Raw genomic sequence first — 17,289 nt, 5'->3', positions numbered from 1 at the left:
ATTAGCTGATTGTAACAGCACTGCCTCTTTTGGGGCGGGAGAATGCTTTATGGAGCTCGTTCTCATACCTGGTCATCTTTGATCTTGAGGTGGCAGAGGAGTCACAGCAAAGGGGACGGTGGGGTCACCCGTTTAGATTGCTGGAGGGCTTTGGTGTGACATCAGTAAAGGGTCTTACAGGGCTTTAAGCCTGCCTTCTCCATCCTCCCCACCTCCACTGCCATAAATAAACTCCCTCTGAGTGTCCCTGACCCAAACTAATGCCTGTACTGAATGAATTACTGTTAGAGTAGCAGTTTTGCATCTGACTTAAACAGTAGCCTTAGTAAAGTCCAGGTTGGATTTCAAACTAGGATCTAGAATTTTTCTCATTTTGAGATAACATGATTTATAATGTTAGGAATTAACTGACTTTAAAGCTTATCTTTTATTATCAAAGCAATTAGGATTTCCATATAAGATTCATAAAGATATATTATTTTTTTCTTATTTTCGCTCTGTTTCCCTCCTCTTTATCTTTTATTAGACATCTACCTTGTTTTTTCAATATCCCAATATGTGTTTATTTTTTACAAATACAGAACTTTTTGTTTTTTAATTCTAGGTTATCACTTTATTTTTGAGAGGTTTTTACTAACAATTCACATTTAAGGTATTTTGCCCTTTCCACATCGGCCACCGCTTTCTGATTGTGACTCTTTGTTCATAACTAATTTGCTAGTATATTTACATGATCAGACTGTAATGAGAAAGATTTATGTTTGATGTTTCTAAGTCTGTAGATTTCTAAGGAGTAATAATGCAGCTCCAGTAAGTTTCTTATGTAATAAGTTAGGGAAATATCTAACCTAGCTAAGCTTTTAAAATAACAGTAGAGAAATAAAAAATAAGCTTTTCTTGTAAAAGCGTGACTTTGTCTTCATCAGTATTTCATTCCTCCTGCTCGCATGTCTAGCAAAGATCCAAGTGGCCTTCCAGTGGCAGAATGGTGGACTTGTAAGATTCATGATGAGAGTCCGTGCCAAGTCCAATTTGATTCTAGAGCAATTATGTTATTAGAACATTGCTGATTGCCCCAGTGCCTATTGTGCAGCTTAACCTTTAAATGCTAGTGATAATTAACTACTTGATCATTCTACCAGGAAACTCCAACATGCAACTCTGTTCTGCAGTAAAATTCACAAATAAAATACTGTCCACAGTGCCTGAAACAGCTGGCTTAAAAAAAAAAAAAAAAGCTCTTTGTACATGTGTGCCAATTAATAAGCATTACCATTCAGTATTAAGTTTTAAGAAAGTGTTTTGTCATCGTTTAAAAATCAGTTTTCCTGACTTCGTCCCAGCTTACCCTTCCCCCTTGACATATACACACTACCAGATGTAAAATAGATAGCTAGTGGGAAGCAGCTGCATAGCACAGGGAGATCAGCTCGGTGCTTTGTGACCACCTAGAGGGGTGGGATAGGGAGGGTGGGAGGGAGGGAGACGCAAGAGGGAAGAGATATGGGGATATATGTATATGTATAACTGATACACTTTGTTATAAAGCAGAAACTGACACACCATTGTAAAGCAATTATACTCCAATAAAGATGTTAAAAAAAAATCAGTTTTCCTTTTTGACAGAGTGAAAATAATGTTAAGTGTGTAGTATCAGTAATCAAACACATGTACACACAGTTTTTCTTCTTTTTGTAAAATATCACAGTAGTAGGGTGAAGGCATGTAGAAGTAGGTAGAGGATTAAGGTGAAGAAGGGGGCAGAGCTGCCAAGTTGCCAGATCCAAGGGGTGCCACACCTCAGATCCTACTCTAGTGAACGGTTTCCTGTGGATTTGTTTGGCCAAGAGGCCCTCTGAAAAGGAATGTATCACATGAATTTTGGATTAAGATTGAGGAGTGCCGAGGGGTTGTTCAGTCATTTAAGTTCGAAAAAAATTCTTGGCAGTTCTGTGCCACTCACTGCTCTGGGTGGGTGCCCCCGCCCCCAGGAACCCACAGCCTGGAGTGGGAAGCACCTTGTAAACAAACAGCTATCAATTGATTGGGAGCGCTCCACTCATTGGGTGAACAAAATGTTAAGGGAACAAAGAGTGATTAATTCTGCCTGACAGTGTCTGAGAGAGCTTTGAACAGTGACGTTTAGAGCTGGTTCTTAAGAATGGTGAGGGAGGATTTCAAAAGGAAGATACTGAGGGAAAGGGCATTCTTGAAAGCCAGGAAAAAAGGCTGCCAATGCAATGAAAATAGATGGCGCACCAGGGAGCAACAAGCTCAGAGCTCTGAGACAAGGCCCAGGCCCTGGATTGGGGCAGGGAGTGAAGGGCTTTGGAAAACAGCTATACTCAGAAGTTTGGTCTTTTTTTCTATGGACGACGGGACACCATTTGTCATTTTTAAGGAAGGGTGAGAATCTCTGTTTGGGAAACGAATCCCAGAAATGTGGAGGATAGACTGGAGAGGGGAGAAACTAGATACAGGCTCTGGCATTAAGTATGTTAGGTAGTAGCTCACAGATGGTGTTTGTGTGCATGATTTCAAAGAGGTAATGGTTGTAAAAACCTGATTGCCTTGGGTCATGGTAGGAAAGCAAAGCAGAAGCATTGAATCAAGTCTTATGGCTTGGGAATGAGGATTGGAACTCAGCGGACATATATGAAAGTCAAGAAGCAATCAATCCACTTTTTAAAATTGTTTGGCTTCTAGTGTTTTGCTTCTGTCTTCAGCCTTAATGAATAATGCCTGCCATCTTTTCTGCCACCAAACATAAGAGTGTATGTTTGAGTAGGGATAGTTAGAGGGCTTGGTGCCTACATTTAAGGGACTGATACAGGAAGGAAGGGTTTAGGGTTTTCCAGCCTCTATCAGTGGGAACTCACTGATCCTTCTCAGTCTTCCTCCTCCTCCAAACTCCCACCCTGCACCCCTGCCTTTGGAGCTAGTGGAGGAGTTGCCGTCACCACAGCTGGCCACTAGGGGGTGATCTTTTGGTAGCTGTACCGACACAGGGGTGGAAAAAAGACTTAATTATTGCTAACAGACTAATAAAGTAAAGAAAAAAAAGTACAAGGAGTAAATTTGATGTAAGATGAGTAAAGTTATAAATGAGGAAAAGCTTTACTGAACAGTCTTCTGAATTGATTTTGGATGCCAGGCAAAGATTCTGGTGGTGATTCTTTGTTCTTGCTAGAACTTTTTTCCCATATCTCCAAGTTTCCTTGCCTTTGCCCTCCAAGATCAGCCCTTTCCCACCCCAACTGGGTTAATCTAGTACTCGGGAGTGCTGCCCTGGTGCCCCCCTGAGGGACTTGGCTCTGCAGGCCTTCAGTTCACCCTCAACAGGTTAGGCCTGCACTCAGCCCTGCTCCCTCTCCTTATACCTCCCCTTTATTTTAGAGCTTCTCCTTGGTCTGTGTGGGACTGAGTCACTAGCCAAGCCTTGAAGTTAGTTACAGTTTTTATCAGTGCTTTCTTCTTCATCTATGGTTTTAAGCTGTCATATCATCTCAGTGTGCCCAGTAACCACCTGACCTCGATGGCAGACTCATTCTCTGTGCTTCAGAGAATTTCTCTGTCACTGGTGTTTGTTTTCTGTGTGTGGTACTCCTCCAGCTGAGAGCTCTTTGGAAGAGCAGAGATGACAGACATGGCCTGAGCCCAAACAGATCACCCCCAACTGTGATTCCAAGAAGGAGGGACCATCTTTCTATTCCCTGGTCCTAATGGGGTTCCTGGATTTCCAGAGGTTAAAGAAAAGAGCAGATCATGGAAACTCTAGGAGTCAGAAAAATAATAAAGTGCATTTTTGTAGGTGTGGTTTTGTTGTTGTCGTGTTGTTGTTGTTTTACCTGCCACTCTGCATCTCCCAGGCCCTTAAGTTGCGGGACTAAAGCAAAATTCTGTAAGCATGACCTTTGTGTCACCATATTTGGGTGCTAAAATCCCCAAGGAGTACCTCTCTTTTTTCACTGAAGAATTAGTAATTATCTCTCAAGGTGGACTCTAATTTATTCAGTTTCTCTATAGAGGCTTGAAACACTGGCTTCTCATCAGCTGGCAAATTAGGGCTGGGCGGGGGGCTGCCTTTTCTTTCTCCTCTTTCTCTTGTATCTGCTTCCTTTCTCGATAAAATATAAACTTCTCCTTTAGACCAAACCCCCTCTGCCTTTTGCGTTTAACCTATTCCCTGCCTCCTCTTTTTATTCCTCTGCTCCCTCTGTCCCATCTCTACTTCTTCTGTCTTGTTCTCTCCTTCTTCCCCTTTTCTTTTTTCTCTATACCTTTGTTCTCATCTTCCTTTCACCTCCTCCCCTCTCTCCTGTCTCCTCTTAACAGCTCTGTGAGTGTGTGCTAAAGAATGAAAAGGAGATCAAGTCTCAAGTGATTAAAAAAAATGGCATTGTTGAATGGCTGGTCATCTCTCAGTCCCGCTTCCCTTTCTAATTCCAGAGCTCTTCGGTATCCCCGTCAGCCAGTTTCCGAGGTGCTGAGAAGCACAGAAACTCCACAGACTACTCCTCTGATAGCAAAAAGCAGAAAACTGAAGAAAAGGAGATCGCAGCTCGTTATGTAGGTTCACTCACCTTTGCTTTGGGGGAGGCAGTTTACCTTGCTTTTTGATCAGCGGCCTTTTTACCGTCTTACTATTACCAACCAAAACTAGAACACAAGATAACAACATCCTAGGAGAGAAAAATAGTTATTGCAGTTCTAGCTGTGTCTCAAGTGGCTGGCTGAAGGTCTGTGTTTGCAAGTGAGTGCACATGTGTCTGTGAGCCGCAGAACAGTGCTTTATCCTGCAACCGATAGAACACTTGTGTTCCATATTATTTCTATTAGATGTATTTGCTTCCCTCCATAAATTTCAAGGTGGTCGAATTTTCTGTGGCCAGCTAGAAATGTTAAGGAAAAAGGTGAAATCACAGACAACGTGTTAAAATGTCTAGATGGCCTCCTGTGCTGAGGAATGTAGCACGTTTTGTGGAATATAACTTGCAGAAACATCTAGATGTGTCCCTAGCATGAGTTGAAGCTCATTTTCCTTCGGTGGCTGGTTCTTCAGATCACACAGTGAAGGGGGCAAGTGGGATGGGACTCACTGGTGTGGAGGCAGGCCGACTCTACCCCGCTTCCTCTGGTGGTACCCTGCAAGACTGCAGGCCTGGAAGGAAGCTGAGAACTTGAAATTGCATGTGAAACCTCCCAGTTTAAAAATTGTGGCTCTTTATCTGTCTTTGAAAGACACTGACAGAACAAATCCCACCCTTCTGTAGGCTGGATTGTGTAGCGTGGGCCTGCCAGTTGGCACCTGATACTAGAGTAATAAGCCATAAGCTTCAGTTTTTTAAACTACAGTGGAATCGTCCTGTGTTTCCTATTACCTCCCTCGTAACATCGTCATGAAGATTAAAGAACACAGTTCATTGTGGAGTGTTTAGCACTGTTTGGTGCAGTTCATTTTTATAAAATGTGAGGAGTTAATGACTCTGGACTTACCTAGGGTAAATCTGGCTGCCTTTTTTTTTTTTCTTCTTCTTCTTTTTCTTTTTTTGGCTGGGGGAGGAGATAATGCTTCTCAATTGTCAATGCAGGACAGCGATGGTGAGAAGAGTGATGACAACTTGGTGGTTGACGTTTCCAATGAGGTATGTTTGTGGCTCATTTGACTTCCTGCTCTTAACCAGTTATAACAATGATTAGTGTCCCAACAATTAGTATCCACAATGTTTCCTTAATTTCTGAAGGGGCCCACGTTTTATTTACCTGAAAAATTTATATTACTGATCCTTTTTTATTGCTACTCTACTCTATGAAGTGCAAATGTGTTGTTACCACCATGAATGCACACCCCTTGGCAAGTGACCTGCAAATTTGTAGAGTTTTGATTTTTGTTTCTGTTTTAAATAAGTACTATAAATTTTGTAGTATTTTCATTGACCTCTATACTGAATATTTTCTTCAGCAACTTGATGAGTCTTATGATCTATTCCAGAACATTTTTTGCTTCTAAGCTGTTGAAGACTTTTGGCTAGAAACGTCCACACCAAGTACTCTGGCACTGTGAATGCGCTGTGCTGCGTTTGATACCCTTGATGTTCCTTTGTAGGATCCATCCTCACCTCGAGGGAGCCCTGCACATTCCCCAAGAGAGAATGGCCTGGACAAGACACGCCTTCTCAAGAAAGATGCCCCCATCAGTCCAGCCTCAATCGCATCCTCCAGCAGTACTCCTTCCTCCAAATCCAAAGAACTTAGCCTTGTAAGCAGTTCCTCACCATCTTTCTTAGCGTTGCCCGTTTCCAGATGGTTAGGTTAAATTGTTTTTAAAATTTTGTATTTTCCACATTTTTCCATAGGACTTTTACCACCAAGCATGTGTGTATGTTCAGTATTCAAGTTGAACTGACAAAAGTACTTTTAGAACAGAGCGGGTTCACTGACTTTGTTGATGATGGTTGTTTGTTTTGTGAGTCTTTTTGCAAGGATAGGGGAGGGACATGAGGAAACTGAGTGAAACAAGTCTCAGCGAAGATGAAGAAAAATATATACTGGGGTTACAGAGATGGTTTTGTCACCTGTGGTTTATGGTAAATTTAGTTTTTGGCTTGGATGTGATTTTGTTGCTAGCTTTGTTGGAATTACCAAGCTATATATGATTGCAATAATTTTCCCTTCCTATCTAAAAAGTAATCTGTCATTTATAAAAGTCTACCTTGACTCACACCACAAATCAGAAATGCACAAATAAAACTGCTTGCAAGTCCGGGTAATCTCCCCATACCCCCTTCTTCTGTGGCTGTGTAATTAATTGCATTTTTATGTAGTGTGCCTTCCTTTTTCCTCACCAGTTGTGTCCTTGTAACATAACATTTAAAAAAAAAAAAAAAAAAGACGAATTCCGTTTTCAAATAACCTTTTGAATTCACAGCTGAGGGAAAGAAAATTCCTCAGTTTGTCTGCAGTTTTGGAGAATGTGTCTGGCACAGGGCTAGATTAAGTTTTTTTCTGTTGTTTTCTCTTGGCCTTCCGGCCTTGTAATGGCAGCTCCTCTGTGCTGACCTCTGTGATGATTCAGGCTTGGATCTTTTTTTTTTTTTTTTTTTAATTTATTTATTTATTTATTTATTTTTGGCTGTGTTGGGTCTTCGTTTCTGTGCGAGGGCTTTCTCTAGTTGTGGCAAGTGGGGGCCACTCTTCATCGCGGTGCGCGGGCCTCTCACTGTCACGGCCTCTCTTGTTGCGGAGCACAGGCTCCAGACGCTCAGGCTCAGTAGTGTGGCTCACGGGCCTAGCTGCTCTGCAGCATGCGGGATCTTCCCAGACCAGGGCTTGAACCCGTGTCCTCTGCATTAGCAGGCAGATTCTCAACCACTGCGCCACCAGGGAAGCCCCAGGCTTGGATCTTTTTTAATGGGACCTGTTAACCAGGGGAGCCTCTTGTGGCACGAACACAATCCGTCAGGAACCCAACTCAAGCCACTCAGTATTAAGGCAGCCAGCAAGTGGCCAGTCACATCGGGACGTCATGATTTGTCAGCGTCTAACTCAGACCAGTTTCCTGGAAATGGTCTACTCTGCCCCAAATTCAGCTTTGATTTATTTCCTCTTGAACATTGGTTTTGTGGTCTCAGGAAACACTTTTTGTTTCTTTGATAGCTCTTTTTAACTAATGACAATAGAGGCCCATGCTGAAGAATCTTTTCCATTTCTTTTTCCTTTTCTTTTACCTTACCTTTTCAAAGGTTTAACATAATTGTTAAAATTGTGTTCTAATTAGCAGTGTATTCCATTACATCTCTTGTTAGAATGAAAAATCTACCACTCCTGTGTCGAAGTCCAATACCCCCACTCCACGAAGCGATGCACCCACCCCAGGCAGTAATTCCACTCCCGGATTGAGGCCTGTCCCCGGAAAACCGCCAGGAGTCGACCCCTTGGGTTAGTGAGAAAAAAGTTTCTCTACATATTTATGCTTCCTGTTTTTAAAGAAATCAAAGCAATTTAAAGAGTGTAATACATTAAGAGTACTAATGACCAGCATTGACTGGCTGTAGGTTCTTTAATCCAGATCAAGCACCTGGCACTTACCATGTCTGACACATAGTAGGTGTTCAGTAAAATAAGGGGAAGACATGAACCCTGATGAAGGCTTGAATGACTTTTGAGAATATTAAAATAAGCTTATTTGAACTATGGATCCTACTTTTTAACGTATTTAAGAATGTGTTGCTCCTGATATTCATTATACTTCATTATTGTCTCATGTGTGTATCATTGGTTTTTCTCCTTCCTTCCATTTGGGTCTGTAGCCTCGAGCCTAAGGACCCCAATGGCAGTACCTTGTCCGTATCCGACCCCTTTTGGGATCGTGCCTCACGCTGGGATGAATGGGGAGCTGACCAGCCCCGGAGCTGCCTACGCGGGGCTGCACAACATCTCCCCGCAGATGAGCGCGGCCGCGGCTGCCGCAGCCGCAGCCGCGGCCTATGGGAGATCGCCAGTGGTATGTTTGTGCACTTTTACAGCATAAAAGTGTTCCAGAGCTCAGAGGGTTGCCACACTTTTTTTTTTTTTTAAGGAAGTTTATGAAATTTGAGGGATTTATAGAGGGACCTGTGTGTATTTATAAATTAAACTGCATGTAATCATATTGTGAGACTTATTTTCTTTTGTAAGGTGAGGGAATTCCTTTGTTTTATGTTCCTTTTTTAAAAGAAATTTTTAAACCTACAGAAGTAGAGCAAATAATATAGTAAATATAGTGAACCCTTCATTTCCATCATGAGCTTCAATAATAATACTGTTTTTTTCATGTTTGTTCCACCCCCAAGTATGTTACCATGAAATCATGAACATCCTATCATTTCATCTATCAGTACTTGTGTATTTATCTCTAAAATCACATTTTTAAAGCATCTATTCTCCTAGGATTTGGAAAGATACTGAGTAGGATGCAATGAGTTGATGTAACCATGTTTGTTTTTGTTGTCTTGCTTGGCAAAAATTTTAGGTTGGATTTGATCCACACCATCACATGCGTGTGCCAGCAATACCTCCAAACCTGACAGGCATTCCAGGAGGAAAACCGTGAGTACCTGCCTCTGTGCTTTGTGCTCACTGTGTGTCTGGGCCCTCGCTGGCCCTTTGGACTCTGAGCACTGCTAGACAGTGTTGGCAAGTTCCTGCGGCTTGTGGGGTGGCTTTGTTGCTGTTTTTTGCAAAGTATTTTTCATTTTCTCTTAGCACAAGGGAAGAGGTAATGAGGTGGGGTTTTTTCAATCTAAAATCTCAGGCTTCTAATATGGAAATGCAAATTGCTGAGGCATCTCCAGCAGTCAGGTCTTCTCTACATCTGTTACTGATTTCAAGGCATTTCTTTTTGTTGCCTTGGAAAGAAGAAGTCGTCTTATGTGCAAACCTAGATGCTCAGACTTTGAGCATGTTAGGAAAAGACGTGCCAAACTTCAGAGGCTGAAAAGAAAGAAGTGTGGTCTTACGCTCATTTGTGTTTCTGGAAAAGGTGGCTTGCTCAGTTGGCTTCTTGTCCTGTAAGCTGGGTATTTGGAGCCTCTGTTTTCATGACCCCGTGGAGCTATGAAGGCAAGACAGACACATCAGTTGTTCCAGCCTCTTCTTGTACGTTCTAACCTCTCCCCATATGTCATTCCTCATCCTGCATTTTAACCCAGTGCACCTTTCTGTTACTACCTGTGCACAGTTCTCTTGGCTCTTTGGCTTCATCTTCACAATTGGTGCTCACAATTTATGCTTGTTCAGTGAATGAAGACATGTGCCAATCTCTCCCTTCACTGACCTCCCATTGCTTATTTATTCACTGCTATACACTCAGGCACTTAGTTGTCACCCTGTTGTTTCCTGTGTGTCTTCTTTGTTCCGCATGTTGCTGGCTCCACGGTGTTAAACATCCCTGACCTTGACCCTTCCTTCACTTTCCACCTGATAGATCATGTTCTTGGCCCTTCCTTCTGTAACTTCTCTACACACTCTACCCTAAACTTCCCTGTTGCATCAAACACAGTGCGGGCTCAGTAAGTATTTGACAGATTAATAAGGGAGGCAAGGCAAATTAGACTTTGAGTTCCTTGAGAGTTGAAGGTATAAATATCAATTACTGTAAAATTCCTTGCACTTGTGTGTGTTCTGCAAACACTTGTTGACTGACAAGTCTTGTTGACCAAGAACCCTGGTGTACTTGAAGGTGAAAGTTTGGTCTGTCTCAAGCAGTGACTAAATAACAGGGCCATAGGATTCATCAAATAAACTGAATACCTACAAGTACCATATGAACCTGTGGGGATGGAGAGGTTCCTTGAGGGAAGCGGTATCATCCCGTTTTCAGGTACTGTAGAGTTACCACTTAGTTAACCGGCAGTTGCACCCAGAACTATAGTGTAGCCACTACCAGATGAGGTGGTGCTTCTCGTCTCTGCTGCTGCCCAGAGGCCCCGAGGGGTGAAAGTGTGTTAGGTGTATCTAAAGAAACAACAACAGTCTCAGTGTGGGGATTGGGCCAGTTGAACCACTGTAAAATCACAGCTGGTCTGATTCAGGAGGCACTTCGGAGCCTTGAGCTGGGCTCCCTTCCTTCCCCCAGTCTTGACACATAGCATTATAAAATTGTTGAGATCCTTTTGGGAGGAAGGTTGATGGGTTTCAGGATGGCTGAGGAATTTTTTTTTTTTTTAATTTTTGAATTTTATTTATTTTTTTATACAGCAAGTTCTTATTAGTCATCCGTTTTATACACATCAGTGTATAAATGTCAATCCCAATCTCCCAATTCATCCCACCACCACCACCACCCACCACCACTTTCCCCACTTGGTGTCCATACGTTTGTTCTCTACATCTGTGCCTCTATTTCTGCCCTGCACACCAGTTCATCTGTACCATTTTTCTAGGTTGCACATGTATGCGTTAATATACGATATTTGTTTTTCACTTTCTGACTTACTTCACTCTGTATGACACTCTCTAGATCCATCCACGTCTCTGCAAATGACCCAGTTTTGTTCCTTTTTATGGCTGAGTAATATTCCATTGTATATATGTACCACATTTTCTTTATCCATTCGTCTGTCGATGGGCATTTAGCTTGCTTCCATGACCTGGCTATTGTAAATAGTGCTGAGTGAACATTGGGGTGCATGTGTCTTTTTGAATTATGGTTTTCTCTCAGTATAAGCTGAGTAGTGGGATTGCTGGGTCATATGGTACTTCTATTTTTAGTTTTTTAAGGAACCTCCATACTGTTCTCCATAGGGCTGTATCAATTTCATTCCCACCCACCATGAAAGAGGGTTCCCTTTTCTCCACACCCTCTCCAGCATTTGTTGTTTATACATTTTCTGATGATGCCCATTCTAACTGGTGTGAGGTGATACCTCATTATAGTTTTGATTTGCATTTCTCTAATAATTAGTGATGTTGAGCAGCTTTTCATGTGCTTCTTGGCCATCTGTATGTCTTCTTTGGAGAAATGTCTATTTAGGTCTTCTGCCCATTTTTTGATTGAGTTGTTTGTTTTTTTAACATTGAGCTGCATGAGCTGTTTATATATTTTGGAGATTAATCCTTTGTCCGTTGATTCGTTTCCAAATATTTTCTCCCATTCTGAGGGTTGTCTTTTCGTCTTGTTTATGGTTTCCTTTGCTGTGCAAAAGCTTTTAAGTTTCATTAGATCCCATTTGTTTAGTTTTGTTTTTATTTCCATTACTCTAGGAGGTGGATCAAAAAAGATCTTGCTGTGATTTATGTCAAAGAGTGTTCTTCCTATGTTTTCCTCTAGGAGGTTTATAGTGTCCAGTCTTACATTTAGGTCTCGAATCCATTTTGAGTTTATTTTTGTGTATGGTGTTAAGGAGTGTTCTAATTTCATTCTTTTACATGTAGCTGCCCAATTTTCCCAGCACCACTTATTGAAGAGGCTGTCTTTTCTCCATTGTGTATTCTTGCCTCCTTTTTCAAAAATAAGGTGACCATATGTGCATGGGTTTATCTCTGGGCTTTCTGTCCTGTTCCATTGATCTATATTTCTGTTTTTGTGCCAGTACCATATTATCTTCATTACTGTAGCTTTGTAGTACAGTCTGAAGTCAGGGAGTCTGATTTCTCCAGCTATGTTTTTTTCCCTCAAGACTGCTTTGGCTATTCAGGGTCTTTTGTGTCTCGATACAAATTTTAAGATTTTTTGTTCTACTTCTGTAAAAAAATGCCACTGGTAATTTCATAGGGATTGCATTGAATCTGTAGATTGCTTTGCGTAGTATAGTCATTTTCACAATATTGATTCTTCCAATCCAAGAACAGGTATGTCTCTCCATCTGTTGGTATCATCTTTAATTTCTTTCATCAGTGTCTTATAGTTTTCTGCATACAGGTCTTTTGTCTCCCTAGGCAGGTTTATTCCTAGGTATTTTATTCTTTTTGTTGCAATGGTAAATGGGAGTGCTTCCGTAATTTCTCTTTCAGATTTTTCATCATTAGTGTATAGGAATGCAAGAGATTTCTGTGCATTAATTTTGTATCCTGCAACTTTACCATATTCATTGATTAGCTCTAGTAGTTTTCTGGTGGCATCTTTAGGATTCTGTATGTGTAGTATCATGTCATCTGCAAACAGTGACTGTTTTACTTCTTCTTTTCCAATTTGTATTCCTTTTATTTCTTTTTCTTCTCTGATTGCCGTGGCTAGGACTTCCAAAACTGTGTTGAATAATAGTGGTGAGAGTGGACATCCTTGTCTTGTTCCTGATCTTAGAGGAAATGCTTTCAGTTTTTCACCATTGAGAATGATGTTTGCTGTGGGTTTGTCGTATATGGCCTTTATTTTGTTGAGGTATGTTCCCTCTCTGCCCACTTTCTGGACAGTTTGTATCATAAATTGGTGTAGAATTTTGTCAAAAGTTTTTTCTGCATCTATTGAGATGATCATATGGTTTTTCTTCTTCAATTTGTTAATATGGTGTATCACATTGATTGATTTGCATATATTGAAGAATCCTTGCATCCCTGGGATAAATCCCACTTGATCATGGTATATAATCCTTTTAATGTGTTGTTGGATTCTGTTTGCTAGTATTTTGTTGAGGATTTTTACATCTATATTCATCAGTGATATTGGTCTATAATTTTCTTTTTTTGTAGTATTTTTGTCTGGTTTTGGTATCAGGGTGATGGTGGCCTCACAGAATGAGTTTGAGAGTGTTCCTTCCTCTGCAATTTTTTGGAAGAGTTTGAGAAGGATGGGTGTTAGCTCTTCTCTAAATGTTTGATAGAATTCACCTGTGACGCCGTCTAGTCCTGGACTTTTGTTTGTTGGAAGATTTTCAATCACGGTTTCAATTTCATTACTTGTGATTGGTCTGTTCATATTTTCTGTTTCTTCCTGGTTCAGTCTTGGAAGGTTGTACCTTTCTAAGAATTTGTCCATTTCTTCCAGGTTATCCATTTTATTGGCATAGAGTTGCTTGTAATAGTCTCTTAAGATTCTTTGTATTTCTGCAGTGTCTGTTGTAATTTCTCCTTTTTCATTTCTAGTTTTATTGATTTGAGTCCTCTCCCTCTTTTTCTTGATGAGTCTGGCTAATGGTTTATCAATTTTGTTTATCTTCTCAAAGAACCAGCTTTTAGTTTTATTGATCTTTGCTATTGTTTTCTTTGTTTCTATTTCATTTATTTCTGCTCTGATCTTTATGATTTCTTTCCTTCTACTAACTTTGGGCTTTCTTTGTTCTTCTTTCTCTAGTTCCTTTAGGTGTAAGGTTAGATTGTTTATTTGAGATTTTTCCTGTTTCTTTAGGTAGGCTTGTATAGCTATAAACTTCCCGCTTAGAACTGCTTTTGCTGCGTCCCATAGGTTTTGGATCGTCGTGTTTTCATTGTCATTTGTCTCTAGGTATTTTTTGATTTCCTCTTTGATTTCTTCAGTGATCTCTTGGTTATTTAGTAACGTTTTGTTTAGCCTCCATGTGTTTGTGTTCTTTACGTTTTTTTCCCTGTAATTGATTTCTAATCTCATAGTGTTGTGGTCAGAAAAGATGCTTGATATGATTTCAGTTTTCTTAAATTTACTGAGGCTTGATTTGTGACCCAAGATGTGATCTATCCTGGAGAATGTTCCATGCGCCCTTGAGAAGAAAGTGTAATCTGCTGTTTTTGGATGGAATGTCCCTTAAATATCAATTAAATCTATCTGGTCTATTGTGTCATTTAAAGCTTGTGTTTCTTTATTAATTTTCTGTTTGGATGATCTGTCCATTGGTGTGAATGAGGTGTTAAAGTCCCCCACTGTTATTGTGTTACTGTCAATTTCCTCTTTTATAGCCATTAGCAGTTGCTTTATGTATTGAGGTGCTCCTGTGTTGGGTGCATATATATTTATAATTGTTATATCTTATTTTTGGATTGATCCCTTGATCATTATGTAGTGTCCTTCCTTGTCTCTTGTAACATTCTTTATTTTAAAGTTTATTTTATCTGATATGAATATTGCTACTCCAGCTTTCTTTTGATTTCCATTTGCATGGAATATGTTTTCCCTCCCCTCACTTTCAGTCTGTATGTGTCCCTAGGTCTGAAGTGGGTCTCTTGTAGACAGCATATATACAGGTCTTGTTTTTGTATCCATTCAGTGAGCCTGTGTCTTTTGTTTGGAGCATCTAACCCATTCACGATTAAGGTAATTAATTATCGATATGTATGTTCCTGTTATCATTTTGTTAATTGTTATGGGTTTGTTTTTGTAGGTCCTTTTCTTCTCTTGTGTTCCCCACTTAGAGAAGTTCCTTTAGCATTTGTTGCAGAACTGGTTTGGTGGTGCTGAATCCTCTTAGCTTTTGCTTGTCTGTAAAGCTTTTGATTTCTCTGTCGAATCTGAGTGAGATCCTTGCAGGGTAATCTTGGTTGTAGGTTCTTCCCTTTCATCACTTTAAATATATCGTGCCACTCCCTTCTGGCTTGTAGAGTTTCTGCTGAGAAATCAGCTGTTAACCGTATGGGAGTTTCCTTGTATGTTATTTGTTGTTTTTTCCTTGTTGCTTTCAGTAATTTTTCTTTGTCTTTAATTTTTGTCAGTTTGATTACTGTGTGTCTCGGCATGTTTCTCCTTGGGTGTATCCTGCCTGGGACTGTCTGTGCTTCCTGGACTTGGGTGGCTATTTCCTTTCCCATGTCAGGGAAGTTTTTGACTGTAATCTCTTCAGATGTTTTCTCGGGTCCTTTCTCTCTCTCTTCTCCTTCTGGGACCCCTATAATGTGAATGTTGTTACATTTAATGTTGTCCCAGAGATCTCTTAGGCTGTCTTTATTTCTTTGCATTCTTTGTTCTTTATTCTGTTCCACAGCAGTGAATTCCACTATTCTGTCTTCCACGTCACTTATCCGTTCTTCTGCCTCAGTTATTCTGCTGTTGATTCCTTCTAGTGTATTTTTCATTTCAGTTATAGTATTGTTCATCTCTGTTTGTTTGTCCTTTAATTCTTCTAGATCTTTGTTAAACATTTCTTGCATCTTCTCGATCTTTGCCTCCATTCTTTTTCCGAGGTCCTGGATCATCTTCACTATCATTATTCTGAATTCTTTTTCTGGAAGGTTGCCTATCTCCGCTTCATTTATTTGTTTTTCTGGGATTTTATCTTGTTCCTTCATCTGGTACATAGCTCTCTGTCTTTTCATCTTGTCTATCTTTCTGTGAATGTGGTTTTTGTTCCACAGGCTGTAGGATTGTAGTTCTTCTTGCTTCTGCTGTCTGCCCTCTGGTGGATGAGGCTATCTAAGAGGCTTGTGCAAGTTTCCTGATGGGAGGGACTGCTGGTGGGTAGAGCTGGGTGTTGCTTTGGTGGGCAGAGCTCAGTAAAAGTTTAATCTGCTTGTCTGCTGATGGGTGGGGCTGGGTTCCTTCCCTGTTGGTTGTTTGACCTGAGGCAACCCAACACTGGAGCCTACCTGGCTCTTTGGTGGGGCTATTGGCAGACTCTGGGAGGGCTCACACCAAGGAGTACTTCCCAGAACTTCTGCTGCCAGTGTCCTTGTCCTCAAGGTGAGACAGAGCCACCCCCTGCCTCTGCAGGAGACCCTCCCACACTAGCAGGTAGGTCTGGTTCAGTCTCCCCTGTGGTCACTGCTCCTTCCCCTGGGTCCCGATGCGCACACTACTTTGTGTGTGCCCTCCAAGAGTGGAGTCTCTGTTTCCCCCAGTCCTGCCGAAGTCCTGCAATCAAATCCCACTAGCCTTCAAAGTCTGATTCTCTAGGAATTCCTCCTCCCATTGCCGGACCCCCAAGTTCGGAAGCCTGACGTGGTGCTGAGAACCTTCACTCCAGTGGGTGGACTTCTGTGGTATAAGTGTTCTCCAGTTTGTGGGTCACCCACCCAGCAGTTATGGGATTTGATTTTATTGTGATTGCGCCCCTCCTACCATCTCACTGTGGCTTCTCCTTTGTCTTTGGATGTGGGGTATCTTATTTGGTGAGTTCCAGTGTCTTCCTGTCGATGATTGTTCAGCAGTTAGTTGTGATTTCAGTGCTCTCACAAGAGGGAGTGAGCGCACGTCCTTCTAATCTGCCATCTTGAACCAATCTCCGTGGCTGAGAATTTTTGTTCCTGGAGTGACAGAGACACACCGAAAGCAGTTGGCAAATGACATCAAGAACCCCAAAGAGAGCGTGGTGTGTTCAACAGAATATGAATTCTGGAGTGTGACAGATCCAAGTGTGAATTCTGACTCTGCCAGTTGACACTAGGAAGGAAGTGACTTTATTGTGAGCTTCAGTTGGCTCATCTTTAAAGCAGGGCTGGCACCTCCCTGATAAGGAGGGCATGAGGATGAGATGATATGGTATATGTTTAGCACAGTGTTTGATATGCAGTGGCTCTTGAGTCAACTGCAGCATCATTTCCCCTTGAGCTTTGCCCAGGTCATTACCCGTCTTTCAACTGCTCATGCAGTAGAACATAGTGGGAGGCAGAGATGGCCCAAGGAGATTAGACTGAGTAAATTAGACTCCCTGTTCCTGTCATTGGTATGTCGTTACCAAGCCACCAAGGCATATAAATTCACACTCATTTATGCATATAGAAATACTTTCATTAAAGATTTTTACAGAGTTCTGAAACTTGTACATGTTTTTCAATAGGAAAACTATTTTTTGTGCTAGAACATAAAACATAATAAATCAGCTAAAGGCCTCCCTCACCACACACACAAAGTAACTGCCTTTCTCTAGAAAGACTTACAACAGTCGCACATCTCTGTCCTAATTATTTTTA

General features: G+C 41.2%; 1 protein-coding gene across 9 annotated transcripts in view; it reads left to right on the top strand.

Annotated features, from left to right (window-relative positions):
* TLE4 (TLE family member 4, transcriptional corepressor) overlaps window positions 1–17,289 on the top strand; it is a 144,567-nt gene that overhangs the window by 113,398 nt on the left and 13,880 nt on the right. For 8 of the 9 annotated variants that reach the window (XM_082470956.1, XM_082470955.1, XM_082470952.1 and 5 more), the window contains 6 exons: window positions 4,450–4,569; window positions 5,592–5,645; window positions 6,107–6,259; window positions 7,806–7,938; window positions 8,310–8,503; window positions 9,011–9,087. In XM_082470956.1, coding sequence (XP_082327082.1) covers window positions 4,450–4,569; window positions 5,592–5,645; window positions 6,107–6,259; window positions 7,806–7,938; window positions 8,310–8,503; window positions 9,011–9,087 — 731 coding nt within the window. Of the gene's footprint in view, window positions 1–4,449; window positions 4,570–5,591; window positions 5,646–6,106; window positions 6,260–6,488; window positions 6,588–7,805; window positions 7,939–8,309; window positions 8,504–9,010; window positions 9,088–17,289 lie in introns of all 9 variants that reach the window. The other variant, XM_082470951.1, reaches the window with a different exon arrangement.

This window comes from Balaenoptera physalus, assembly GCF_965194825.1.
Source record: "Balaenoptera physalus genome assembly, chromosome: 7".
Taxonomy (NCBI): domain Eukaryota; kingdom Metazoa; phylum Chordata; class Mammalia; order Artiodactyla; family Balaenopteridae; genus Balaenoptera; species Balaenoptera physalus.
The sequence above is the reverse complement of the archived record's forward strand: the minus strand, read 5'-3'. Positions and strand labels throughout refer to the sequence as shown.